The sequence below is a fragment of the Emys orbicularis genome, chromosome 18, assembly GCF_028017835.1.
Source record: "Emys orbicularis isolate rEmyOrb1 chromosome 18, rEmyOrb1.hap1, whole genome shotgun sequence".
In the NCBI taxonomy this organism is placed as follows: Eukaryota; Metazoa; Chordata; order Testudines; family Emydidae; genus Emys; species Emys orbicularis.
Window position 1 is genome coordinate 1,702,749 of NC_088700.1, and position 27,560 is coordinate 1,730,308.

The window sequence follows — 27,560 nt, forward strand, 5'->3', positions numbered from 1 at the left end:
GAGAGAGAGAGTGTGTGTGTGTGTGTGTGTGTGTAGGGGGTTTGCAGGGTTATGGTAGGGAGATCGCAGTATTGCCACCCTTACTTCTGTGCTGCTGCCTTCAGAGCTGGGCCCTCAGCCAGCAGCCACCACTCTCCGGTCGCCCAGCTCTGAAGGCAGGAGCACAGAAGGGTGGCAATACTGCGATCTCCCTACAATAACCTTTGCAACCCCCCTGCAGCACCTTTTGAGTCAGGACCCCGAGTTTGAGAAACGCTGATCTCCCCCGTGAAATCTGTATAGTATAGGGTAAAAGCACACAAAAGACCAGATTTCATGGTCTGTGACGTGTTTTTCATGGCCATGAATTTGGTAGGGCCCTATTGATAATGTGCCATGTTGATTTGGTATAGTTCTGGTTTACCAAAATGTTGTGTGGTGTCAATGCCTTACAGAAGTATTTTACATCAACACTACTGCCTTTATCAACCCAACTTGTAATCTCATCCAGAAACGATAAAGGCAACTCCATGGAGCAGTGCCAAGGAATTTACACAGTGGTTCAGTTCAGAAGAAGTGTAAATTCACCTCACTGCTCTCCTTGGTTTCTCTCAACTATTTTCAGAGCATTCAGATCTGGACTCTGATGTGAAGAGCGATGAGACCGATGGGGTGGAGGCGGAGAAGTGGTTTGGCACAACCTGTCCACCTTGATAGTTAGAAGAGGCCAACTGCCAGCCGCTGCAACACTAGGAGCCTCTCACTTTTAGGGCACTGGCCCAAATGCACACAAATCATTTGTGACCTAAAGTCTTTATTATCCGACAGCTTTTTGGAGTTGGAAAGAGGAGCTAAGTTCAGTTCAGATGGCCTAAGATATCCTCATCACCAAAACCAGCACCACCACAGATGGTTCTGTGTCCTACCTCCGCAGCAGGCTGACGACCACTGGATCTTCATGGAGCTTGATGACGCCTTCTCACTCATCCGGCTGGTTCTTCCAGGCCAGAGTCGTGCCACGCACACCTCTGTTCCTAAGGGTGTGTTAAGTTTCTTAAACTTCATATTTTAGAAAAAAAAAATCAGGGAGAGTGAACCAGTTAAAACAAACTTTTATTTAGCAAATTATATTAAGAATACAGACGACGTTATCACACAATGAAACTTCCCTTTGTAAAATACAGGAGGGTGATCTAAAATAAATATAAAAAGTCAGAACATTCATTAGGTTAATACACAGTAAATTCACTTCCAATAGCCCAACAAAAATGCAGCATCTTAAAAACATTTCACAACTGCATAAAAGGTTTTTCTTTTCCATTTCTATGACACAACAGTTAAAACTGTTGCTGTCAGGAATTCGTTTCACAACAAACAACCCAGAAAGATTCAACCAGTTTGGTTTCCCTGTACCAAATGAACAGACGAAATCGAGCAGCACCGCACTACCCCTATTGACAACCGTGTCCAACTTTTATGGCTCAGAATTACCAGTGTTGAAGTGTGTCCTGTTATCCTCTCTCCTCATTGCCACAGAGAGAGCTTTACCTTAAAGTGGTTCTTCAAGGCTCAAAGGCTGAGGTAATAGTTAATGCTATGATATGAACACACCCTCTGCAATGGGAGGAATTCAGCCCTCTGCAGAGGATCCAGAGAAGACTTAGGCACCACTTATGTCCCACTTAAGCTATTTGGAGGACATGTAGGCCTACTGCTGACCCTCGGCACAGGGTCGATTCTTCCCTATATGCATGATGTGAAACTCACAATGGGGACCATAAATCCTGGAGGAGTCAGTGTCAGGGACAAGGCCTGTCTCCTCCCGTGGAAAGCTGGAGTTATTCTGCTCAGCTCCATGGGGTGAGAATCCACCAGCAAAGCTCCTCTCACTCCAAGGCAGTTGCACATTTTTTTTAAAGGGGTAAAGCCTAGTGCAGGAGGCAGCCATCTTATGGAGCTGTTTGCGCTCAGCTCTTGGGAGCTCAGCGAAAGGGGCCACAAATCCAGTTCTATTAGATTCAACAATGGCTTTGAAGTTATAAAAAAACCATTTTAAATACCAAACCTCACTGTTGTTCTTCAGGTGGTTTAACCCCACAATAGAGCAGCTTGGAGCTCAGCTCTAAGCCATCTCTGTCTCCAGCTCCCATCCATTATGTCTCTTTCCAGCAAGATGGTTACCCCGGCCCAAGCTGAGCCCGCCAGTCAGGACCTTGCCGCCAAATGCTGGTGAGAAGCATGCCCCAGCACCGAGGCGAGCAGAGATCTGGGATGGACAAACCAGGCCACAGCATGGGATCAGCAGACCATCCAGTTCCTTAAGCAATTTGTACAGAAATTTAATTCACAAAAAGTGGAGAGTGAAGGTGCAGCCAGGTGAGGCCTGGGAAGAAAGGAAAGGTGAGGGGAGCGTGGGGCAGAGGGGAGGAAGGGCAGAGGAAGACAAAGGTTGCTTGGGGGAGAGTGGCTGAGAAATGGCTTTTGCCAGCCACACCCAATCCTACCTCTCTCAGGCTACACACCCCTTTGGAGATACAGGGGTGGGGGCGGGTCATGGGATCTCCGAGGCTCCGCCAACAAGCCTACAAACTGTGAAGTGCTGTGCCCGAGTCCACTGAGACCAGCTCAGCCTCTTCTGTCTTTGACAGTTTTGGTTTTGAGAAATTAGAAGACTGGTGAAAAACCCAAATAAACTCAGCACCACAGAATACTGATCTCTAACTAGCACAGCGGGGTCACAATGGACTGTCCCTACAAAGCACCTGCTCAGAGCGAACTCCTGGCAAGGGACGCAGCAATGGAAGGAGGGTTAGGAGCAGTCTCATCCCACATGAATATGGCTATGTGATGAGGGAATGTATCAGCTAATTAACCACACTGGCATTTATCACAATGTTCACAGGCTACATCACTCTGGGAATAAATCCTTCCCTCTCTATTACTACTACATGGGATTTCACAATCTAGTTACCTGGCTGGCCCAGGAGCTAGCCGCATACATTACTGCAGTTCTGCCCTTTGCTAGGGGAACATCACCCTGGGAAATCCCAGGGCAGTGCATCACTGTTAATAATTTATCTGACTGCAAGCAAACTCCCACTTTCCCAGCACTGTCTCCTCAGCAGTGTCAGGAGATTTCATGATTACTTGGCAAAGTAATTTCTTCTTCTTCCAAGTGGAAGCTGCACACTCCTTAGCTTGCTCTGGGGATAGACGTGGGCTGACCAAGACACACTCATTACAGGTAGGAGGAACCAGCCCTTCTGTTTTACATCCACTCACCCCCACACCTTCTGTCCAGGAGGCCTGGTCATGACCCCCCTGCAGCCACTCCTATCTCAATCTCAGGGCTCAGTGCAGAGCAGCGGACACAGTCCCTCCTCTGGGACTGCACGGGCCAACGCTGGAGAACTCAAACCTTGTGTGGGGAGTAAGACACGTAATCGGAAATCCACTTGCCAGTGGAGAGCAGTAATCATTAGGAACCAGGGCCAGCCCTGCATGGAGTTATTTTGAATAAGAAAATTACTGTTCAGTAATTAAAACCTGCCTATTGAAATACTGATGTGATGCCTGCAGAGACAGAAGGGGGAAGCGCCCCATAGCTAATGAGTTCCAAAGGAAATCACTTGCACTATTGTCAATCTGCTTATACTGCTTCCTGCATTGCACTCCGAGCCCTCTTGTCTAAGGAAATACTCACAGCCATTCGAGCAGGTCTGAGAGTGCACGAGAGGTTCTGACCAACCATCCAAGGACCTGACCCAACAAACTCCATTTGCCCTACACTCTTGTGCAGGTCTGCAGCTGTGCCGGCCAAGCCTGTGGCACGGAAAATCTCTGACGTGTCACTGGCAAACTGCACAAGCACAAATGTGAAGGTCAAATGTTCATTTTCAGCCTTTCTTTGCAGAGAAACAGCTTTGAAACAGCTCTGCGAGGGCTGGGAGAGGGAGGGGAGGAGGCAGCCTCCATTGAACAAATCCTTGTCCCAGTTAGACACCCTGTCAACACCTGGAGCGATCCAGAGTTTGGCATGTGTCGTGTGTGTATCGTCTCTCAGAAGGCGCTGAGGAAAAATGCACTGTCACTGTTGCTAAGCAGCTTATAGCATCGACTCTAGTTTCTGAGAGCTACTGATGCACTTTAAGCTACTCCCACAAATAGGATGGCAAAGCTCCAGATCGGCTTTAAAAAGCAGTCCCAACATTTCAGTCACCAAAGCTGGTGGTTTCCACAGCTCAGTCTGCTGAACCGAATGCTGCAGCCTCTGACAGAAATTCCTAAGGGTGCCAAGAAAATGCTCTGTGGCCCCAAGTATCGATTGGTGTTTGATAACCACAGATATTGGCTTAGCTCTGATTTAGAGCAGGAGTACCCAAGCTTTGTCCAACCAACGGGGCCATTGGCCTGTTCTCAGCAGCCTATGCTGCCCACTGAAATGTGTCTACAATGGAGCAGCTGGGTCTGGCCTCCCCTGGAATGAGGAGCTGTCCATTGGGTCGACAGCTCCCACAGGAGACACTCCACCTTCATCTGGCAGAACTCTGGACCATGCACTAGCTATTCTGCTGTTAAATCGGAAGCTCCCAATTCTCCAGCTTCAGTGTGTGGGGAGGGGCAGCTCTGTGACACTAACTATCATCCTTACGCTAGGACCGACGTTGCAGAAAACCTTGACCTGCCTGTTACTACATCCACAAAAACAGTGAGGAGTCCGGTGGCACCTTAAAGACTAATAGATTTATTTGAGCATAAGCTTTTGTGGGTAAAAAACCCACTGCATTGCATCTGAAGAAGTGAAGTTTTTTACCCACAAAAGCTTATGCTCAAATAAATCTGTTAGTCTTTAAGGTGCCACCGGACTCCTTGTTTTTGTGGATACAGATTAACACACCTACCCCGATACGTCCACAAAGCTGCCCTCAGCCAAGGAGGGAGCGACAAATTGATCTACAATGAACTACAGGACAAGTTACAGACAGCTGAAAGGTAGGAAACACAAGAGATGGATGGGATGGACAAACGACTGCAGTGTGGAGTGAATTTGAACTTCAAGTGAACCTGAGCAGAATGACCAGGCTGACTGCGCTAGCTTCCGTGATATGTTCATTGGTTGATGTCAGCACCATCAATCTAGCCTCTGTAAAGCTTGGCAGTAAAGGCTGGCTTTGCTTTCCTGCAGCAGAAAATAAGAACTAAAAGCCACTTTGGAACCCTAAAGGAAAGGAGCACCTTCTGGGAGTCACCCAGGCCTACACCAGCTGATGGCAAATATTACAGGCCTTAAATCTTGTGCTCAGACCTGACCCTTTTATAACCATATACGCCCATTCTTCCAACAACAGAGCTGGTCTCTAAGAGGCAGTTAGTAAAAGAGAGACTGGTCTGGAGAGTCAAAGCAGAGAACTGGAATCAGGTTCTACCCAGAATGCTATGGTGTTTTGCACTTATTTCCCCCCAGAAACATGGTACAGTGCTTTGAAACCAGAAATGGATCATTGGACAAGAAATATTTTACATATGTACAAATACGAAATACACAAACCAACAGTACAAAACCTACTATTAGTCAACATTCTGTTAGACTAGAGAATTCAGGAAAGTCAAAAGCAGTGCAAAGCGGGTCCGAATAACCCAAACCCAGAGCTACAATACCAGTATTTGTTACTATGGCAATTGCATTTTAATAAGGTTAGACAACCTGTCTTTTACAATACAAAAAGTTGCACACTTTAACACTTACTTTTAAAAAATGCCATTTCGCTGCTGTAACGTAGTTTTGTTCCACAGCAGACTTGAAAAGCAGCACAGAGCTCAGATGAATGCGTCTAAAGAACTTATTACAGCAACAGACTTCACCAAGACATGCATTTGACTCAGGAGTGAGCCAGGGACACCACTTGTAAGCATGCTGAGGTCAGGGTTTAATGGATCAAACACTTGCCCAGTGGAACTATCTCAGCCTTGTCCGACATGGTCAGGCTTTAGCATTTCCCTCCCCGAGTGCAGCAGTGTGCAGGGACGGGGCGGACAAATCTCTTTCCTTTTAGCAGCCAGCAGGGGCAAATGTTTGAAAACTGCCAAAGTAACTGGCAGGTTCCAAAGCCCACTTTATGGGCAGGTGCCATGGCAAAGCTTTCGGGTGGCTGGGAGAAGTCAGGATGGCATTGCAGAGGTCTGGCTGGCTTGCTCTCCATAGGCCAGAGAGAGCTACGCAACATTTGCCACGATCCTCTACTTCCAGGCAATGGACACGCAGCCTCTTTGTGCCAGGGAGAGGTGCCACTGAGATCCCTGTGCTCTTCGAGCTACTCCACTTTGCCAGCGTCTTGGGAGAGAGCCCTAAGTGGATCTGAGCGAGCGACCGACCCTGGCTATGTGAGCTGAAAGTAACAAAAACCATTAAGGTCTCAGGTGTATCCTGGCCACAAGTGAGCTGTTGGGCAGTCTGGACTTGGAGAAGCAGAGGAAGGGTTTACCATTACTCAGGGTTAGCTTAAATCAAAGGACTTGAAAGGCCCGGACCGCTGACCCTGCACAAACCAGAGAACCCTGCTGTACTGAGTGGGGCAGCTGGGGCAGTTTATCCTGCTGCACCTCAGTTCCCAGTTTAAGCTGGTGCATTTTGTCAGTTGTGGACTAACTGGCTATATCTTTAGCCTCATTTCCCCAAACGCTCTATCCTAGCAGGGCTCATTGCTGGGAATCTCTCCAGAGTCCCGCGAGCTGGGGCTCCTGGCTTGCAGCATTTCACTCCAGATCTGTATTGCAGTGAGCACGCTGCAGCAGGTGCTATAAAGCAGGGAGAACTGAGGAAGCCATCTGTCAAGCTTTAACTAAGGGACTCCTGACCAGGAACTGCCCCAGCAGGGCTAAGGGGTGAGGGCGCCTGGCAGAAAGGGTTAACAAAGTCCAAATCTCAGAAACAACATGTACAAAATGATCGGGGAAAGCGCAGGAAGGAAGGCAAGTCGTTAGAAAAGTGTCCTGTCTGCCGAGAAGGGTTCCAGTAACACTGCTCATCAGGGCTCGCCTCCCATCAGTAGTATCTGTGCGCATGCGCCGCGTCTCCAGGGAGCCGGCCTTCCCTCGCTCCTCAGGACTGTGGCATCTGCTGACATCTAGTGGGGCTGGGGGGCAGTCGGGCAGCAGCACTTTGCTCTGTCCTGAAGCTGTAGTCATACTAGAGAGCAAAACAAAGAGAGAGAGAGACCAACACAGGAGTGACAACGCTGCGAGGGAGCGGGCTAAAGCTGCATCACTAGCACTAGACGTGAAGAGCAGCACGTGAGCTCTCGTCTCAGACCCACCCTTTTCGCCACCCGGTGCAGGGTAAAATGGGACATGCCCTGCTCCCTGGTGTGGCACCCAGAGCCGTTTACACAGAGCGACGCATTGTACCTGGGTGAGCCATGTGCCTCTCGGCTCCAGGCACACCCCCAAGCCCCTCTGCGTTCTTGCACAGAGCTCTCCCCAGCCTGCCCGCAGCCCTGCTCCCACCAGTGCTGCCCAGTGCGCTGGCCAGAGGAGGCCGCTACAGGACGCTGCAAAGCAGCAGGCTAGTCCAGGGTCACACTGGCTGCCTCTTCCACTACAAACCGGCCCTTTCAGTCTGTAGCATTGCTGTCTGCTGCCAGCTCAATACTCTGCACAACATTCATTGAGAGAAAGCAGGGGTGTATCCCAAGCCCTGCTGATTCTTTCGCTTTTCCTCCAACAACTCATTTTTGTTCAAAGTGTAAAATTATAATCCAGACCTGTGCTAAGGAATAAATGGAAAAGCAATTCTCAGTTAGTGGGAACAAATGCTCTTTAGCATTTCCAAGCACTGGTCCATAGCCAAGCTCCCAGAGTGATGCTGGTGTGGCCAGTGGAACCAGCAGGAACACTGGCAGTGGGAATGCAGGGAATTCCTTCCTCCAGATTAAGCAGCTCCTTGTGCTGAGATAAATCGGAACATATTATCTATCACGTAAAGCAGCTGGAGGAATATTTCTCCTCTCAGGGCGTGGGTACACAACCTTGCACCAGTTTAATTGAACTGGTTTAGTTAGATGGTGCAACCCGGTGAATAGACCCTCTTATTTCACCCTGAGTGGGGCTTATTTCAGTTTAGCTTAAACTGGTTCCTAATCGATTTAAAATAAACAAAAATAAACCGGGTTTAAGCTGGAACAAAAGAGTGTCCATGTGGAAAATCAAACCTCAAATGAAGCCAGAGCACCTCTGTGCAGGGGGGCCCTGGAGAGCTTTGCCTTTGGATTTCCTTGAGAACAGGACCGACCCTGGCTGGGCGCGGCAGAACTCAGGCTACCCCGCAAAAAGCCGCTTTCTAACGTCAGCTCCCGAGGCCTTTTCTGGGCAGTGATTCGCTCTGACACCCAGCGTGACTTTCAGCAGGATTCGGCCTGGCCGGCTGGCTCATAACCAGGGCATTTGTCTCCAGAGATGCCCTGCCTGCACAGACCAAAGGACACAGCGCTTCCCTGCCAGAAATCCATCTTCCAACAGCAATAACAGCCACAGCCCAGGGCTTTTCCTGAGGATTTATGGCTGGCTGGGATCCCCCAATGAACCTCTGGCCATCAGCTCCTCCCAGGCAGCATTAATCCCCAGGAAATGCCCTGTGCCTGACCATTAGTGCTTAGAGGTTTTCACTGAGAAGAGCTGTAAGTGCATGGTAACACTGCCATCGTGTGGCAAATCGTGGCTCATACACTTCCAAGACCAATCAACTGAGCACATGCTCTCTCATCGATACTGAAATATTTTGCTCTTCTGTGGCATCTTTCAGCCCAGGATCTCCAGGTAATTACAATTAGTTAAGTGGCATAAGAATGATCACGCCAGTTGGACACATGGGAAAAATGCAGCACACAGCAATTAAGTGACTTATCCTAGTGGCAGTAAGGACTAGAACCTAGGAATCCTGACTCCCCTTCCCCTGGCCCTAGCTCTGGTCACTAGGGTCGTTCATACCCTCTTCTCCAAAGTAACCAAACAAGCAGATGCTGAAGAAGCCATTCCAGACCTCCTAGTCCAGAGCAAACGCCCCCTTTGCCCCAGACACCTAGTTACACAGCTTAAGCAGTCCCTCTACTGCGGTCAAGAAACATATTGAAGGAGGAAATACTGAATCATTTAAACTGACCCGGCACTATCACTGCTCAGTAAAATAACCTCGGCCCTGACTAGTAAGTGTGACTGTCACACGCGAAGCACACAGCTAGTTCTCCAGCATAGCAGCGAAAGCCATTCGCCATGGCTAGTAACAGCCTTGGAGCAGAGCGGAGGGTACTGACACGGGCGAATGGGGTCTGGCAATTAAAGCAGGTTTTCCCCACTCATTAAAGCCTTCTCCCTGCTGTGACACTGGTGGAAAGCACCACAGCCCCCACCCTGCCCCAGGAAGCGCAGGGATAATGGTCACTGAAACCACCAAACTGCAGCTGGGTTCCTCACGCCTGGTTCTGGGCTATGTTTCCGGCTGGATCGTGCCTTTCATGCCCCCAGCTCACAACAACAGCAGGGAGCCTGCATGAACGGCGGCTCCCTGTTCCCTGAGACAGCCCCTCTGAGTGACTCTGGGAGGGCTGCCCCGGCGGCACCCCTCCCGCCCCCCCGGGAAGAGAATGACCTGGTCTATGGGCTGCTGACCTCGCCGGCCCTCCCTCTGGCAAACGCAGACGTGGAACCAATGTGGGACATGCTGCCGTGGTGATGGGGTCTGGAAAACGTGATGGGCACAGCCCTTCAGGTGAATGAACCAGCCCTGTGCACGTGCCTCATGACAGGCAGGATGCGTATCTGAGGGCAAGAGACTCACAGCATGGTCCAACAGAGGGGCTAAATTTGGGAAAGGCCCTAAACCTTCATACCCACAAACACCACTTCTCCCAGGCGTCCGGCTGCCAGCAGCACTCAGCCAGCAACCCACAGCACGTGGGGCGAGCCGAATGATTTAGGCCCTCTTTGTCACACACAGTCAGCCAGTTTATGCTCACATGGGAATTTCCCCTCAGCCCAGGCATTTGCCAGGCACTGTCTGCAGCTAGTTCTTAGTCTGTATCTCACGTGTGCGTGGCTCCTCCCCATGACAGGACAGAGCTCACACTGGGCTACTGTCCCCCAATGGGATTAGCATCCATCTAAAAGCCAGCTTTCCAGTCTGAACCCCCCACAGGGACCGTCTCTTACTATGCGTCTGTACAGCGCCGAGCACAGCTAGGTCCTGGGCATGCAGGTCCTATCATGAGAAAACCCAACCAGTCAGTGTAGGGCTGTTTCCACAGGCACTTGAGCCAATCGACTCCTTCACTGGGACATCCGGAGGAAGCCAGCACCAAAGGGCCAAACTCATATGAAGCAAATTGAAATTTGCGTGGAAGCAGCTCTGCTTGGAAGTTGTGTGGCGATAGCTGCCCAGTTCTAACTACAGCCCTACATCGCTGTGGTGTCTGTGCACTGGAGCCACTCGCATTTACACACCCAAGGAGTCGTTTGTGAACGTGGAGGCGGCAGGACGGCTCCATTCGGAAAAGCACCTAAGCACAGGTTTTGCTCTCGACCGTGCTCGCTGATTCTTCCTGACTGGGATCTGTGTGAAGGAGGGCTCGGTTTGTCTATTCCACGGTCTCAGAGCTCAGCCGTGCTGCTTATCGCTGTGTTGGTGGGGGGTTCCCGGGTTCGTACAGCTGGGCATGCACAGCGCTGGGGGACTGGCCCAGCTCTACTGACCCCTCTGCATCAATCCCCCGGGATGACTCCACGCCCCTTCCTCTTGACCCTCACTCACGGGTCATAAAGGCAGATATGCAGCCTGCTCCTCTCGGCAGAGACCCCATTGACGAGGAGTGCTCAGAACTGGGGCAACAGGCTATAAGTACTCCCCTCTCCAAGCCGCTGGGTGGGGGACCCCTCCGGGAGACCCTGGGGGGCTGCTAAGGGGGCGAAGGGGCAGGGAGGATCCATAGGTACCCAGACTCATTTCTAGCTGTACTTGTTGGAGAGGCAGGTGTTCCTAGCCTGGGGCAAGGGATGGAGCAGGTGGGGCTATGGCTCCTTCCATCCAGAGCTACCAGCAAATTCATAGGGCCTGGTGCTAAAAGGACACTGGTCATGGCCCAAAAGGCAAGGGATACTCAAATCTCCTCCCCTGCTTGTCCGTGGCCTGCCCAATCTAGAGAGGTCTCCTGTGCACCAGTATGGGCCTCGTTAACATCCCCTTGGCAACGATGCCATCACCGGCCCTGCCAATGAGCTAGCAGCTGGGCCAGCTCCTCCAGGCACAGGGAGCCGGGCCAGCCGAGGACCGACATGGCAGGAGAATGCCTGTGCACAGGAGCGCTGAAGCTCCTCGCTGGGCTCTAGGGTTAGGCCAAGCCCAGGGGCCCAGCGGGCTGGAGCCTGGGATGTATGGGCCCACACACTGGGCAGGGACCCCCCCAATCAGTGATTTCTGTTAAAACCTGAGAGCATGCAGCAGAGCTCGGGAGCACCCCGCGGCTCCACTGGCCTAGGACCGGTGCTGGAGGGGTCTGAGCGCAAACAGCCATCCCCATGCTAAACCCACCTCTGAAGGCAGAACAGAATCATAGGACTGGGAGGGACCTTGAGAGGTCGTCTAGTTCAGTCCCCTGCACTCATGGCAGGACTAAGTGTTATCTAGACCATCCCTGACAGGTGTTTGTCCAACCTGTGCTTAAAAATCTCCAATGCTGGAGATTCCACAACCTCCCTAGGGAATTTATTCCAGTGCTTAACCACCCTGACAGGTAGGAAGTTTTTCCTAATGTCCAACCTAAACCTCCCTTGCTGCAATTTAAGCCCATTGCTTCTTGTCCTATCCTCAGAGGTTAAGAACAACAATTTTTCTCTCTCCTCCTTGTAACAACCTTTTGTGTACTTAAAAACTGTTATGTCCCCTCTCAGTCTTCTCTTCTCCAGACTAAACAAACCCAATTTTTTCAATCCTCCCTCATATGACATGTTTTCTAGACCTTTAATAATTTTTGTTGCTCTTCTCTGGACTTTCTCCAATTTGTCCACGTCCTTCCTGAAATGTGATGCCCAGAACTGGACAACTACTCCAGTTGAGGCCTAATCAGCGCGGAGTAGAGCAGAAGAATTACTTCTTGTGTCTTGCTTACGACACTCCTGCTGATAGATCCCAGAATGATGTTTGCTTTTTTTGCAACAGCGTTACACTGTTGACTCATATTTAGCTTGTGATCCACTTTGACCCCCAGATCCCTTTCCGCAGTACTCCTTCCTAGGCAGTCATTTCCCATTTTGTATGTGTGCAACTGATTGATCCTTCCTAAATGGAGTACTTTGCATTTGTCCTTATTGAATTTCATCCTATTTACTTCAAACCATTTCTCCAGTTTGTCCAGATCATTTTGAATTTTAATCCTATCCTTCAAAGCACTTGCAACCCCTCTCAGCTTGGTATCATCCACAAATTTTATAAGTGTACTCTCTATGCCATTATCTAAATCACTGACGACGATATTGAACAGAACTGGACCCAGAACTGATCCCTGTGGGACACCACTCGTTATGCCCTTCCAGTATGACTGTGAACCACTGATAACTACTCTCTGGGAATGGTTTTCCAACCAGTTATACACCCACCTAATTGTGGCTCCAGCTAGGTTGCATTTCCCTAGTTTATTTATGAGAAGGTCATACGGGACAGTATCAGAAGCCTTACTAAAGTCAAGATATATCACATCTACCGCTTCCCCCCACCCACAAGGCTTGTTACCCTGTCAAAGAAAGCTATCAGGTTGGTTTGACACGATTTGTTCTTGACAAATCCATGCTGACTCTTACTTATCACCTTATTATCTTCTACGTGTTTGCAAATTGATTACTTAATTATTTGCTCCATTATCTTTCCAGGTACTGAAGCTGACTGGTCTGTAATTCCCCGCATTGTCCTTATTCCCCTTTTTACAGATGGGCACTATATTAGCCCTTTTCCAGTCCTCTGGAAGCTCTCCCATGACTTTTCATGGAAGGCAGATCCGGCCCCACATTTCCTGGGTCTCCCCAAATAGGGCCGGGACAGATTTACTAATCTGTGTGCTTGCCAGGGGAGAGGCTGGATTCGCCCTGGGACATTGTGGACAGGCCAGTGTTATTCTATACGCTAGAAACCCAATGTCCGGGCCCTGGCCGCTTCTCCTGACACGTCACACGCCCTGGCTGAGTGTCCGAGAGGCCAGTTAAGGGAGAACTCTGCTGATAACATCACGCTGCTTACCTCTGACAAAGGCGCTTCCATCAAGGGATCTCGTAGCACTGAACATATGAGGGCAGTGTCATTATCCCCATTTTACAGACAGAAAACCGGGCACAGAAAGGGGACGTGACTGACCCAAGGCCATTCAGCAGGCCAGGAACAAAGCCAGGACTAGAACCCAGGTCCCTGGACTCCCAGTCCAGTGCTCTGCCCACTAGATCACCCTAAGGCCACACAAATGAAAACACATTTTTGCCACCATCACATCTAGAGGCTGATTCTGTACAGTGAGCTATTTTCATCTGGACTGTAAGCTCTTCTAGGCAGGGGCTCTTCTTCTGGGTAGCAGATAAAGAAATAACAATCATGTAGGTAGGGATGGTCTCTTTTCTACGCTTATATAGGATCCAGCACAAGGGAGCTCCAGTTCCAACAGGAATTTTTGGGTGCCATCATATTATAAATATTTACTACTGATCAGAGAAGTGGCAAGCCAAGTTATTTTCTAGACGCAATAAAATGTTACATCACTAGATGGTGCTACAAGACCACAAATTACTTTGTGACAAAACCTGCTATTCTTTAAAGTTAACCTTTACAAAAGGCAGTTGAAAAAAAGAAAAGTGAGTACATGCGATACAGGGCTAAGGAAATTTGCTGTCTAGGCAACTGAGAAATGGGTATTTAGATGTCAAAAACATAAGGAACTCCTGCCTTATTCACCTTATAAAGAAAGTGATCTATGGCACACAGCTCCCACGTTCAAATGGAATCTGTGCAAGGGAGGATGTGTCAAGAAGTCGTCTTCTCCACGAAAGCTTTTTAATTGGCAAACATGTCTTCATTAATTTTACCTCAATGTCGTGATGTCACAGCCAGCACTATCAGCCCCAAGCTAAATAAGCAATAAGCCTCATTTTTCAACACACAAACACATAAAGATGTCAGCTCAAACTGTTTACTAATTAACACTTAAAAAGACACAAATTAGATATGCGTGGCTAAGAGCAATTATAATCAAGACGAATTTCTCTAGTCATTTGGGAACAGAAAAAAATGCCTAATTGCTGGAACCAATGTTTTAAAAACTGAAATCATGCCAGTTAGCAAATATGTTCATTTAAAGAACATTTCATGTGACTACACTCTGGAGAATTGACTACAAACAGGAGAACAAGGAAAAATATTTCTGTATAAAATTAAGATTTTAAACTCTTGTAGATTTACAACTTCTTCATTAAAATGTTTGCAAAGAGCAGCCTATGAAAACCTGTAGCAATTAAGTGGTTAAATGAACTGCCTTCCTTGTCAATTTGAAGAGAATGATTAATATTAGATGTTCACTTTGCTAATTAGACTCTCACTAGACTTTTAGCTAAACGCCAAGTTAAAACTGAGTGGTGCATTCTGTCGAATGCTTGCGCTGAAAAGAGCTGGGAGGCCAATGGTCATGCTTTATTGTTAACTATGTTACAGCATGGAGGTTTAAGGCAATATTGAGCTGTCTGATAAATTACTCTCGACAGTCTGTGGAGTTCTGGGCATGAATGGGGCTGAGAGCCCTCTTCACTGGCCATATGTGTCACTCTCACCTGTACAGAAGATAGTTTAACTTGTTCTGGGGATTCGTTACCAATGCATTATGACACAGGTCTCGCTATGCAGGGGCACATGCAGTGCATGACAAACAAGCACAAAATCCCTTCCTGGAGCTGAAGGCAGGAACAGCAGAGTCTTTTCTGGATGTATAAATGCCCCCCCGCTCCCCCCAAGAAGTGAACTGTGCTCTAGTGCCTAGGACACTCTCCTGGGTGTCAGGAGATTTGGATCCACTCCTGGCTTTGCCGCTGACCTTGGACAAGTTGCTTCTCCTCTCTTTGCCAGGCGACCCTCCCACCCTTTGGTTTGTCTTCTCTATTTAGAGTGTAAACTCCTTGTGGCAGGGACTGTCTCCACAATGCCCAGCACGGGAGTCTCTAGGTGCTCCCGCAACTACAACATTTCCCCCAAAGAGCGGAAAGCTTGATTTGTTCATGTAAAGGAGAAGGCTGTTCTCACAGCCTGGGGAATGGCTGGTACAGTTGGCATATTCCACTATATAAAATGAATAATCATTCCTGGAATTCTTTGGGAATATTTCTGTGTGGCATGCAGCTCCAGGGAAAATGCTCTTACTGCGGTTGGAAATCCAGCAGGTTTGCTGTAATGGAGCTATTGCTTGCAAGGGAAATAAAGCTACACAGAAATTCACAATATTTATATGCACATCTCTTTGTATGCAGACAAGATGCTTCATCAAGGAATATGGGCTGCATAATTAAACTTTTCATTACTCTGAAACACATGCGGCCTGTGATGGGAGAAGGGGGTGTTGGGATGGATGGCTCCCTTTCATTGCAGCACAAAATGAGTGTGACACTCACGCTCCCTCACATAACCTGGTGGGGGGGGGGGGGGGGGGAGGCACGCTAAAAAGGCTTTTTAATCCATGACTCTTTGGAACAGTGCTTCCATGTCTGGAGGGCTCTCCCCCATCCAAGAACTTGCACATGGTGCTGGGCTTCAAACCTTGACGTTGAAATCTAACATCTTCTTAATCTGCCACTCTAGCAAGATGGACAAAACCTACCAACTAAAACATTGTTGCTGCTGATCTTAGCAACAGATGCTAACAGTTCAGGCCCACATTGGGTGGAGCAGCAGCACCTGGCACTAGTCAGGCTTTGCATGGACCAAGCTGTCCTTCCTTAAGTGGTCTTTGTGATACACAATTAGATGCTGTTCTGCTTTTCACCCAGAGTAAAGTTCATCTCTGTGCACCAGGCCCTGTGCACCAGTAATATCCCATGTATGCCCTCAAACAGGGAAACTACTCTATACCCTCACTCTGCCATTTCTCAGTAAGAAAGGGAAAATAAACGTATTAACCTATTATCTTATATGCTATCTGCATGCAAGTGCCCCAGAGGAGCAGGTGACTGAGATGGTACAGAACAGCAAGGCTCTAGGATTTGAGCTGGCTTGTCACTGATACACATTTCCATAGGGGAGATGACGCATGGGATACTCTGAGATATTCCACAACCAGATCGCCTGGCTCTAAACCCTGCTATGTGTCAGGGCAAGGAATTATTCACAATCTGGATACAATGTTCACACCTTAAACCTGAATAAATTGTTCCTGAAGATTTGTTAGCTTATAAATAGAGTCTTCCTTATTATGGAAATAAACATGAGAATTCCTAACTTCCCATAAAAATACTTGAGTAATAAACCACTGTGTTTTGTTGTAAAGTCACCTATAATCTGCATGTGACACTCCTTCCATTTTTATGACATACTGCAAATCAAAGACAAAAGGAGTAGTCAGCTGTGTTTCTGCGTTGGCTATGACAGGTTCAGAAATTTTGCTGTGCCACATTGATTCACTTTGCCTTCAGTACAGGAACCTGTTAGCTGATAACACAAAAAGGGAATCCCAAAGGAACATGGTTCCACCAGCTCCATCTTTAAGACAAATATTCCTCTCAAAGGGAAGCTGCCTCTGAATATCTGACTGCTTACCATCCTGCGGTACAGCACATGCACATACTAAAACACTGCCTTAGGAAAACAGCAATTACACAAAGCTGGAAGTGGACAATACTCTGGTTTGATCCCCTCTCTCTTTTGGAGGTTTCACATTCTCTAAAATCTCAGCCTATTTGTTCCTGGTGACAAGTTATGTTCACCATCAAACTGAAAAATTATGAAGCAGTTTACCTGGCCCTGCTTAATTGAGTTCAATTGCTTCCTGAAATGGAAGAGGCAACCTCACACAAACAGTGCCCTGTTTGGGGAAACACGTAGTTTGTTAATAAGCGAGAAAGAAAGGTTAAACAAAAGAGACATCTGGAATTAAATGGAGGGTGCAGATTTTGCTGTTAGATTCAACGCTTAAAGCTTTTTCTGGCGCAAATCAAAAAAGGCATTTGTAATTTTGAGCTTACTGTTTGGCTTAACTTAATGTTGACTTTATCCACCAGCAGTGACCTAGCAAAGCAAGCTAAACTCTTTCCATAAGGGAGGGAACCTTACAGCTATGTGAGCACAGATTTGGCTGTGCCTGTGCTCAGAGTCCCACAGGGCCACTTACCTCCTTTTCGATTTCTGCCAGGGATTTGATTGTGATGCCCAAGAGATCAACTTGCTGTATCTAAAAAATAACCCCAAAGACCCCAGAAACATGCTATTTAGTTTTTAGAATAATTCAAAAGATACATTCTCTTTCACTGGAGAGTCAGAGGCACCAGCTATAAAAATGCGTGTAACCCTTTCCCCCAGTACACCACACCGACACAGAGGCAGGCGGACCATGGGCAGTGATTGCAATGCTTGCTTATAACTAACCAGGATTATTTGCCATTCTTGACAGGGTCATTTTAAACTGGTAAATCCTTCGCTGTCTTCCTGACACAGAACAACTGCTATTGTACCACAGTGTGTATCACACCCTGGATTTTAGATGGCAATGGGGCCATAAGCAGGACAGGCATTAGCTGTGAAAAAGCCTGACCACACTGACCATCTGGTGGCAATGGTGTCACAGGAATCTTAAGGAAGGATTAGCATGGCCTAATGGCTCTCTGCATTTCTCCTAGCAGCAGGGGGATTCCAATTCTCTGGGAACGTGAGTGGAAGGGATGAACAACGCACAAACGGTCCTTTTCAGACAGCAATGGCTGCAAAACCATCACATTTTATCTGGAGTTTCTATGATCACAAAACAAAACAAAAAAGATGTAATACCAGACACAGGACGTGAAGAACAAGACACAGAAGACAGTTCCGTGTTTTCAGTAATAGTTTCTTGTACATTGATTTTTAAAGAGACACTGTTTGAGGTAGTGGCTGGATTAGAGGAATGGTAATGGGATATGGAGCTTTTCAGCTCTAGATTACAGTCTTAAATTAGTACCAGGCAAGCAGTACTCCAAAGTCTTTAAATGGCACTTATTTGGGACTCTCTATGAAATCCATTCCTATGGACAGGTGTTCACAAAACACATCACCACATTAGGAACTAACCAGCATCCCCTGCTGACCATCACAGCAGATACACCCTGAGCTGAACAGGACACGAGTCCTCTCCCTTCAGAAACAGACACAGATCTGAGTTTAGAAACCTCCGTGCAGGGTAGCGTGAGAAGCTTACACTGTCACTGCCTGTGCCGAATCAGCAGGGCTGTCAATGCAGACCCTAAATTCATCACCAGCATTGCATTCACTTCAGAATTCAGTTGACAGTATTCTGTACATGGAAACACAATCTCGCTTTGCTGCTGCACTTGATACACTTTGGCATATATAATCTCTCAAACCAGAGGGAAACATGAATACTAAAAACATTTTTCTAGCCACGTTTCTATTGCCTGGACCCCAGTGGAGGTCCAGCTGTTGTATCATTAGGACATGACAACCTCTCTAAACTTTCTAGACTGGAATTGGTAAACAGGACAGCACAGTCTCTCTCCCCAGAAACTGGAATCCTGCCAGCGTCGCCATGGCAACCAAGCTACCTTGGGTCAACTAAAGTTACTTGCACTCCACGTGCAAAATCACGAGCATTTTTCAAGATTAAGCAGCTTCCAGAAAGATGTAAGTGATGCATATTGTGTTTCATTAGAATGGAGGCACCGCCCAGGACTCTCAGCTGTAAGTGCAGTCCCAGAGCACTATTTCGATGGCACGTCAGGTACTGGGAAAGCCGAGCTGCCAGTTCTAACGAAGATGTGGGTGCAGACTGGGAACGATTTTACTTTGGCTCAGCAGCAAGAGGCCAGACCCACAATGGAATGTCCAGGGCTCCCACCAAAAAACTGAAAAACCCTCATTTTTAAACACAAATTACAGTAATGTGCTGGTTCGATCAAGGGCCATGGCAGCCCTGCCATCTTTGCTACTGGGGAGGGCTTGAAGGTGCCTTACCAGCCGTATACTACACTTGGGCAAGGTCTCACCGCAGCTTGGCACCGCTCTCTGCGGAGTTGTGAAGAGCAGGGATGAAAAGAACCCTGCAATATCTCTAACTCTCAGTAAGCGTCTGCAGTAGTCACAGTGTCATTAGCATTGTACTCAACTTCTGGGATCTGAAAGAACAGGGCCACCTCTATGCAGGGAAGGGACAAAAGATTTAACTTAGATTTGGAAAACCAGGTATTTGCTTTTTTTTTTTAAACATATACAGATGCAGCCAGGAATTTACTCATGATCACCTCTATCTTGGCAGTGATCGAGGGTTCAGCTAATAGAGGAATTTACTTTTAGAAATGATCTGGTGAAACAATCTAAACAGCCACCCACACGTCAAACGAAAGTGTTCTCAGGTGCATCTACAGTCACTATGGTGAAATTCACCCTCGTGCAGGTGGCCAGCACCAGGACTATGCATCAATTATGTTCCACAAGCTTAACTGGTGCTTATGCCTTGTGAGTGCCCTCCACATGAGGGTGAGCTTTACCCTAGAGAACGATGACAGTAACTTACCCTTTCAGGAGCGCAGGCAAACTTATCTGAGATCATAAAAGGCACTCCATCCATGGCTGAAAAATACAGATGAAGAGAGTTGAAATCTTACATCGATATTCTGATGTCCAATAACTTACTGCATTTCCAGAAACATACCATGTATGAATCGCATCAACATTTGGCAATAACATACCAATCAGGGCAGAGCAGTCTGTTGACTCTCCCAATTGTACTGCCAGTTCAAAGCACGGGGGGCAGTCAGGTATATCCATGATAACATCCAATCTCATTCTGGCCATTGGCACAATTTCATACACCGTGTTCTATGAATTTGCCCCCAACTTGGTTGGACTGTATACAGAACCAGCCTCTCGAGCGGGGCAGCGTCTGGAGTCCAAAACAAATGCAGATGGCTTAAAAGGACAGACTTCCACTTGCCAATTACTGTGTAATAATCGTTTGCATATAAACTGCTACATAAAAGAAAGAGCCCTCGTGACGTAGCACTTTTTCTTAGTGAGAGAAAAATCAAATGTTTGGTTCAGAGGACAAGATGGTTTTTGCCCCCTAGAACACAAGGCGCTAAGCATCCCACTGGCAGACTTACAGGGGGAGGTTTGGAAAAGAGACTTAGAAACTTGTCTGCAATCCTTTAAAAAAAAATCCTGACACTAGAGATGAAATGGAGTCTCCCAGACCATCAGGAGAAATGACCTTCCCTTGCCAGTCTACTCCAGAAATAACCACATGCAAATACAATACACTAAACACACAGTACACTGGAAGCGGATGCCAATGAAATCAGAGTATCCGAGACCCCTGGAGTGTGGCAGCCTTGAGTCACACTGCCCTGGCTCTCTTGGTTTGCAGTACAACCTTAGGAACAGGGAGTGGTTTTTGCATATGCTTTGGGTCGTCTTCTCTTTTAAACCAGGATAAGGATCTTTGTTGTATTGTCACTGCCTTTGCAGCCCTCAAAGCAAGCTCTGAAAGGCCCCGTAGCCCAGGGGAGCTAGTTCATCTCTCAGCAATTCCCATAAGATTCTGGAAAAGGCACGTTTCCAAGCCAGCACACTGAGTCTCCAACAGGCTTCACAATTTATCCGTGCCGGTTACTTGCTTCAGTCCTTTCAGCCTCTTTCCATTTCAGCTCTGAGAAAAAGACGACGTGACCATGTCCCCAAAACAAGTTCAATGCTCGCAGTGGCCTCTACCTTAACCCCAAACAGGTTTTCTTCCGAAAAGCATCAGAGCCAAGGCAGTGTCTCTTGAGCTCTGATTTGAAATGGCCAGAATTCTTGCAACTCTTTGGTTTGTGTGCCTAACGTCAGCCAACATGGACGAGTTCAGGTGTTGGCTGTAGGAAGATTTTCATACATTTAACATTTGACATGCACTTTATATCATTTTTTTTGACAAACCAACTCAGATGGAGGCAGGGTGCTGCGTGGCAGCAACACACAACCACCGTGTTACAACAAACAAAATATACAGATGAGAAACGGTGCCACAGAGCCAAGCAAGTTCTCAAACCTGGGAGACTAGCAGCACTTCTTACGCTGGCAGAGAGATGCTTTGGTCAGCCAGACAATGGATTTTGTTAAAGAAATTAAAGAAATAACCCAACACTCGTCTGTTTGTTCCTCTAACACAGCAAAACAGCCACAGAAATGCATCACTAGGCTCCCTCAGTCTTTGAGACTGTAGTTAAAAAAACGCTGATACACAGTACAGAGAAACCCAGCAGATGAAAGTAAGGATGTGCCAAAGGCTCAGTAGCGCAATTAGCATTCTCCTAAACAAACGAGCTTCAACAGAGCTGTAATTAAGCAGGCCTGTAATTAAGTATATGCCCTTTATCATAACGATCATGCTTAAAAATGGCATGATGCATGGAAGTATGTTATTAATGCTGTAATCCCCAAGTGAAAGCAGCACACATAGGAATCAGCGTGTCAGGCCCGTCACTAGGCTGTTTGTAAAATACATTAAAGGGAAAAATCAGAAAACAATGAGCTCATTCAGCTGTTCTTTTTATAGGCAAGCACTAGAAGTCGAGGATTTGAAATACTTACTGATTCAGGAGAGTTTAAACAAACAACACACTAAGCTGTCATTGTCTGTCCCTCCACCAGACCTGTACTGGGGGCAGGGAAGGGGGAGAAAGTAAAGTGTTTTTTTCCTACCAGCCCCCTACCTGTGTTTGACACAAGGATCAGCTGTTTGGAGAGTGTGGGGCCAGTCCGCAGAATGCACATTGTTTGGAACAGAACTGGAGCCCAGCTGGAAGCAGGCTGCTCTCCAACCAATCTCTGTGTGGGGATCTCTCCTAACAAAACAAAGGGGTTTCAGCTGGTATCTTTACCCTGACTTCACACCTGAACTATTCTGTTCCCTGACAAAGTAAATGTGCCGATGGACATCACCACTGATCTGAAGAGTCCTGCACCTCTCCTGCACCTGTTGATTTCTGGAGGTTGAACATCAATATACAAAGCACAGGTGGGACCACAACTATTCCAACATGAGACACCATGCGAGAGAGATTTAAAATGCTGGGTTTTTTATAAGTACTTTTTCCAAGTCCAGTTTTGTGAGCGTTTCTAGCAATTTTGGGGGCAAAAGCCCAAATTTCCTTGCAGGGATCTGAATCCAGATGGCTAAAAGCATGTTTGATATTGGGATATTTGATCCCATCACAATATTGAGTCATGTTCAATTAATGCTCATATTTACATTTTGCGGGCAAGCATTTCCCCCAGCACACTCTGGACAATACTGCAGCCTAAATAATCATTAACAACAAAGCAGAAGGGACTGCAGGGAGATGAGGAGGTTGCCGGGATGTGGGCCAGAATGGAGTCACTGAATGCAAGAGTCACCCCCACTTACCGAAGCCTCCTTCCCTTTTCCCCAGATAGTAACCCTCAGCTAGCCCAGCACACCAGCCAGTCTCCTAGAACTTGGCAGCTGGAGTTAGTGGTTTCAGTCTTGTTTCCATCGAACAGGCAATCGAAACGTGGCACACTATCACCCTGAGACCCATTGCCATGTAGGGCCAGACTCTACCCCCATCACGCCTGCTGAATAAGGCCACACTCCGCGAGTAGCTACACGGACGTTCGTGGCACTGCTTTGCACAATTAGATATTAGTGCAAGTGTGGGTGGCAGAATCCAGCCCTCAAGTGTTTTTTTTTCAAATCACCATTAGCACTAAAGTGAAGTTTCTGGTAACTCACAAGGGAGGATGAGGGTTAGAATATCAGGGTTGGAAGAGACCTCAGGAGGTCATCTACTTTAATCAATGCGGATGTTAATTCCATATGAGGATGTCTTTGCTACACGACGAGTGAGCAGAACAAAGACAAAGAAACACAATGACCAGAGCTGCAGCTACTATCTGCTTGGGAGGTGCTGCGTGTCGGTACCTGGCCATGGGTGCGATTCACTCAAAGTGCAGCAGGAGACGATGCTGAACTGCGATTTACTAGCAGCCAGTTCATTTCATAATGAAGTTAAATGAAATCGGAAGGCAGCTTTTAATTCTATGTCCCCTGCTCCAACACTGCGCTGAAAATAATCATAATCCACAACCTTTGATTCTCTTTTCCTGGTGCTTTTCTAGAGCGCTTGGCAGTCTGTGATGGGAACAGTGCCGAGCTAAGAGTCTGTATTCCGATGGCCACTTTCAAAAGTTGTTAGCAACTCCCAGGCCAAGCCCTGCAATGTTTGCTTTCGTTCTGCCAGAGGTTGCTCAAATGTTCCTTATAGACAAACTGTGCTACAATCGACCGTACCCAGCAACACCGTGAACGGAGAAAACATAGTGATGCTGGAGGATGGGCAAGGAAATTCTTTTTCCAAAGCTAAAAGCTAGTGATTCACCATAAAAAGGGGACCCCAGGCTGGATGGTGTAAGCATTACTCACAATGGGAGGGTTCATGATCTAACTCCCAAGTATTTATAGCCTTTATAAGAGTTACAGTTTAAAAACAAAGGAAACACCATGACCCTGCACATTGGCTAACGGCATTTAAATCACTCTAACAGGCAAAGCTTTTCAGAGACCTTGTTGCTCCTACATATTTTTCAGGGCTGCGTTAAGCTGGGAATGGAACAGCTAAAAAGTCAAGTAATTAGAAAAATGAAGGTTCCCACAGCAACAAAATCCCAGCCCCATTGCACGCAGGATGTACAGCAGTTTTGCATATTGCTTCTTCCGTTAAAAGTTTGCTTAATATACAGTACATGCACACGAGTGAAATTCTCCTCTAGGGCAAAAGACAGAGCTTCTGTGAGGCAAAGGCTTTGGGTGAGTCTGAATCTCCCTCAAGGTATCCAAGTTAACAGTTGTCATGGGAACTTGACCTTTGGAATTTCAGTCCTGTTTTGTGTCGCACTGGTGCAGGTTTTAAAAATGTGCACAGGCAGCATTGCTGCAGATGATCCTTCTTATTAGTAAAGTTCTTCAAAATTCTTGTTAAAAATTAATATTTTCCTTTGCTATATTTGTAGTCTTAGAGGGCACTGTCCATTCTGACAGGATTGACCCACGTCTTACATTCCTCCTTGGCTGGCTGTTGTCAATGTTCCCCTAAAAGAATGTCAGATATCAGCTCCGGAGAGTCAGTTACCAGCCAGTCATCTACTGAAGGGTTCATTTTAACTCAAACAATAGAAGGGAAGATCTAAGAAATTATAAGTGGCAGCAAAACCTTAAGAATGAATTAACATCTAGGACTCTTGGATAATTAGAATATTTCCCATACAAGACAGACCTAAAATAGAGCTTATCCTTGTCCATTTCTACTTCTGCTTTCTTCACCCCCAAGACTACCAAGGAAAATCACCACCACCTTGGAGATGGCATTGTACAAAGAAAGTATGGCTCCCTACAGCAGCCATTCTGGGGACAAATAAATAGCAAGTAGACATAGAATCATAGAAGATCAGGGTTGGAAGAGACCTCAGGAGGTCATCTAGTCCAACTCCCTGCTCAAAGCTGGACCAAGCCCCAACTAAATCATCCCAGCCAGGGCTTTGTCAAGCCTGACCTTAAAAACCTCTAAGGATGGAGATTCCACCACCATCCCTAGGTAACCCATTCCAGTGCTTCACCACCCTCCTAGTGAAATAGTTTTTCCTAATATCCAACCTAAACCTCCCCCACTGCAACTTGAGACCATTGCTCCTTGTTCTGTCTTCTGCCACCACTGAGAACAGCCTAGCACCATCCTCTTTGGAATCCCCCTTCAGATAGTTGAAGGCTGCTATCAAATCCCCCCCTCACGCTTCTCTTCTGCAGACTAAATAACACCAGCTCCCTCAGCCTCTCCTCATAAGTCATGTGCTCCAGCCCCCTAATCATTTTTGTTGCCCTCTGCTGGACTTTCTCCAATTTGTCCACATCCTTTCTGTAGTGGGGGGGCCCAAAACTGGATGCAATACTCCAGATGTGGCCTCACCAGTGTTGAATAGAGGGGAATAATCACTTCCCTCGATCTGCTGGCAATGCTCTTACTAATACAGCCCAATATGCCTTTAGCCTTTTTGGCAACAAGGGTACACTGTTGACTCATATCCAGCTTCTCGTCCACTGTAACCCCTAGGTCCTTTTCTGCAGAACGGCCACTTAGCCAGTTGGTCCCCAGCCTGTAGCAGTGCATGGGATTCTTCCGTCCTAAGTGCAGGACTCTGCACTTGTCCTTGTTGAACCTCATCAGATTTCTTTAGCCCAATCCTCCAATTTGTCTAGGTCACTCTGGACCCTATCCCTACCCTCCAGTGTACTTACCTCTTCCCCCAGCTTAGTGTCATTGTGGCAGGGGTGATGACTCACCGGCGCGGTGCCTCCTGCTAGTTGTCTCAGGAATTAGCTCTCCAGCCTCCGGAGCACCCTCTGCAGGCCAGTGTCGCGCCTGCCGCTGGCCCCGTGTCCCTCCCAGACCCCGATGCCCCTCTACGTCAGGGTTCTGCCCCGGCAGTAACCCACAATCTGGGTCTCCCCACCTTGGGGAACCCCCAACCCTCTATCCCCACCTTGCCTCAGTGGCTACTGCCAGTCACCATCTAGCCCTTGCTCCCTGGGGCAGACGGCAGTCTATAAACCACTCATCGTCGGCAAGGGGGCTTTGGACCAGCCGCTTCTGCCTATATCTGGGCTGCCCCTCTGCAGCCCTAGTACCCTTTTGTGGGCCCTTAGCTTGGCCTGCAGCCTGGGGCTTTGCTAGGCTGGAGCTCCCCAGCTCCCTCTGCCCTTCCCCAGCACTGCTCCACCCTAGGTATCCTCCTCGGCTTCCCAGGCAGCCAGGTCCTTCTCTCTCTAAGAGGCTAGAGAGAGAGAGTCTCTTTTGTCTCTGGCCCTCAGCCCTCTTATAGGGCCACCTGTGGCTGCTTGCTCCAATCAGCCTATCATTTCTCCGCCATAGCCCTCTCCAGGGCTGCTTTAACTCCCTCAGGGCAGGAGTGGGGTGACCACCCCCTACAGTCATCCACAACTGATGACAAAGGGGAGTGTGAGACCATCCTATTATCTATGGTAAGTAGAAATAATAAATAAAATAATAATGAAAAAGACTCCTCATCAATAAAGTCTCCGCACTAAAACATACCAAAATATCAATTAAAGTTATTAGCTGAGAGATTAAACATTAAGACCCAGATTCTGTATCTGGGTGGCTGGGAATAGTCCTCAAGGGAAAGAACTAGAGAAAACAGGGTCTCCCTTGGCAGAATAAAACATTTCCCCACTTTTTTCAGGAGGTGCCAGCAGCTCTTTAACAACTGTGGTTCCAGGGCCTGTGCAGCCTGTTAATTCCATACCATTTTCTTTCCCTCGGGCTGGTTGCAGGAGAAACACAGTGGCCTGAACTGTTCCCTCGGGGCATGGAACACATCTGGTGTTTGACACGGCCAAGGAGAAAGATGCTCCCATAGCCTAGGGGACATCTTTGAGAAACCAAGACAAACACTCACCCAGCGTACTCTGTCTTGAAAGACTAAATAATCAGTGACCGATCTATGGGCAGACCGAATAGGAGAAACTACTAAGCCAAAGTTCCCAGAAACCAAAACCAGAAACTTTTATTTCTACAGATGACGCCTGATGGTGTCACCCTTTCACCCTCACACTCCTCTCTTCCTCCTCCCATCACTGGGTGCTAAGTGCCTGTGGAAAGCTCCCAAGGGAAGCTCCCACAGTCGTCCAAGGATCTAGTAAACTCATACTAAGGCAGTGACTGACTTTGCAAACCTTTCAGGTTCAAGCGATTCTCAGCCAACACTTGTTGAGGAATCATGGCTTAGTTATATACCTGTCTCTTTTGGGAGAGTACTACAAAATTTAAATAGGCAAGAAATCAATAGGGATCTGCTGAAAATCAGTTCTAAAGACCTGCAAGATTTAACAGAGAATGGTGTTCTTTCTATTGGTTTTTAAAACTATCCTATAGAAAGCTACACCCATTAAATTCCTCAGGGTGAGGCAGAAGTCCTACAGAAAGATTATCATTCTCTATTAAATTCTGTAGGGCTTTTCCATAAAGGTGTGAAGTTCATAGTAATCACATACATTTGAAATGTATTTTGAGATTGTATCAATTTCAGTATCTAAACAATAACCCTGCACAAACCCACATGTAAAGTAACTGGAATAGTCTCTTTTCATCCTCAAAAGAGCCCAGCATCAGATCCCAGCAGTTAGTATAACACCCCACCTCTGAGTGTGCCAGCACCAAGTTCACTCAGTGTCCCTGGACAATTCTTGCCTTCCTATTTAAGCTGAAATCGTCACCATGCTGGGATGGCTATTTCGCTGATG

The 27,560-nt window shown here is 47.4% G+C and overlaps 1 protein-coding gene across 2 annotated transcripts in view; it reads right to left on the bottom strand.

Moving 5' to 3' along the window:
* Positions 1 to 7,078: 7,078 nt before the first annotated feature.
* MVB12B (multivesicular body subunit 12B) overlaps positions 7,079 to 27,560 on the bottom strand; it is a 96,324-nt gene continuing 75,842 nt past the window's right edge. For both annotated transcript variants that reach the window (XM_065418885.1, XM_065418884.1), the window contains exons 8-10: positions 19,758 to 19,813; positions 17,367 to 17,426; positions 7,079 to 7,165 (exon numbers count right to left, since the gene is read on the bottom strand). In XM_065418885.1, coding sequence (XP_065274957.1) covers positions 7,079 to 7,165; positions 17,367 to 17,426; positions 19,758 to 19,813 — 203 coding nt within the window. The remainder of the gene's footprint in view (positions 7,166 to 17,366; positions 17,427 to 19,757; positions 19,814 to 27,560) is intronic.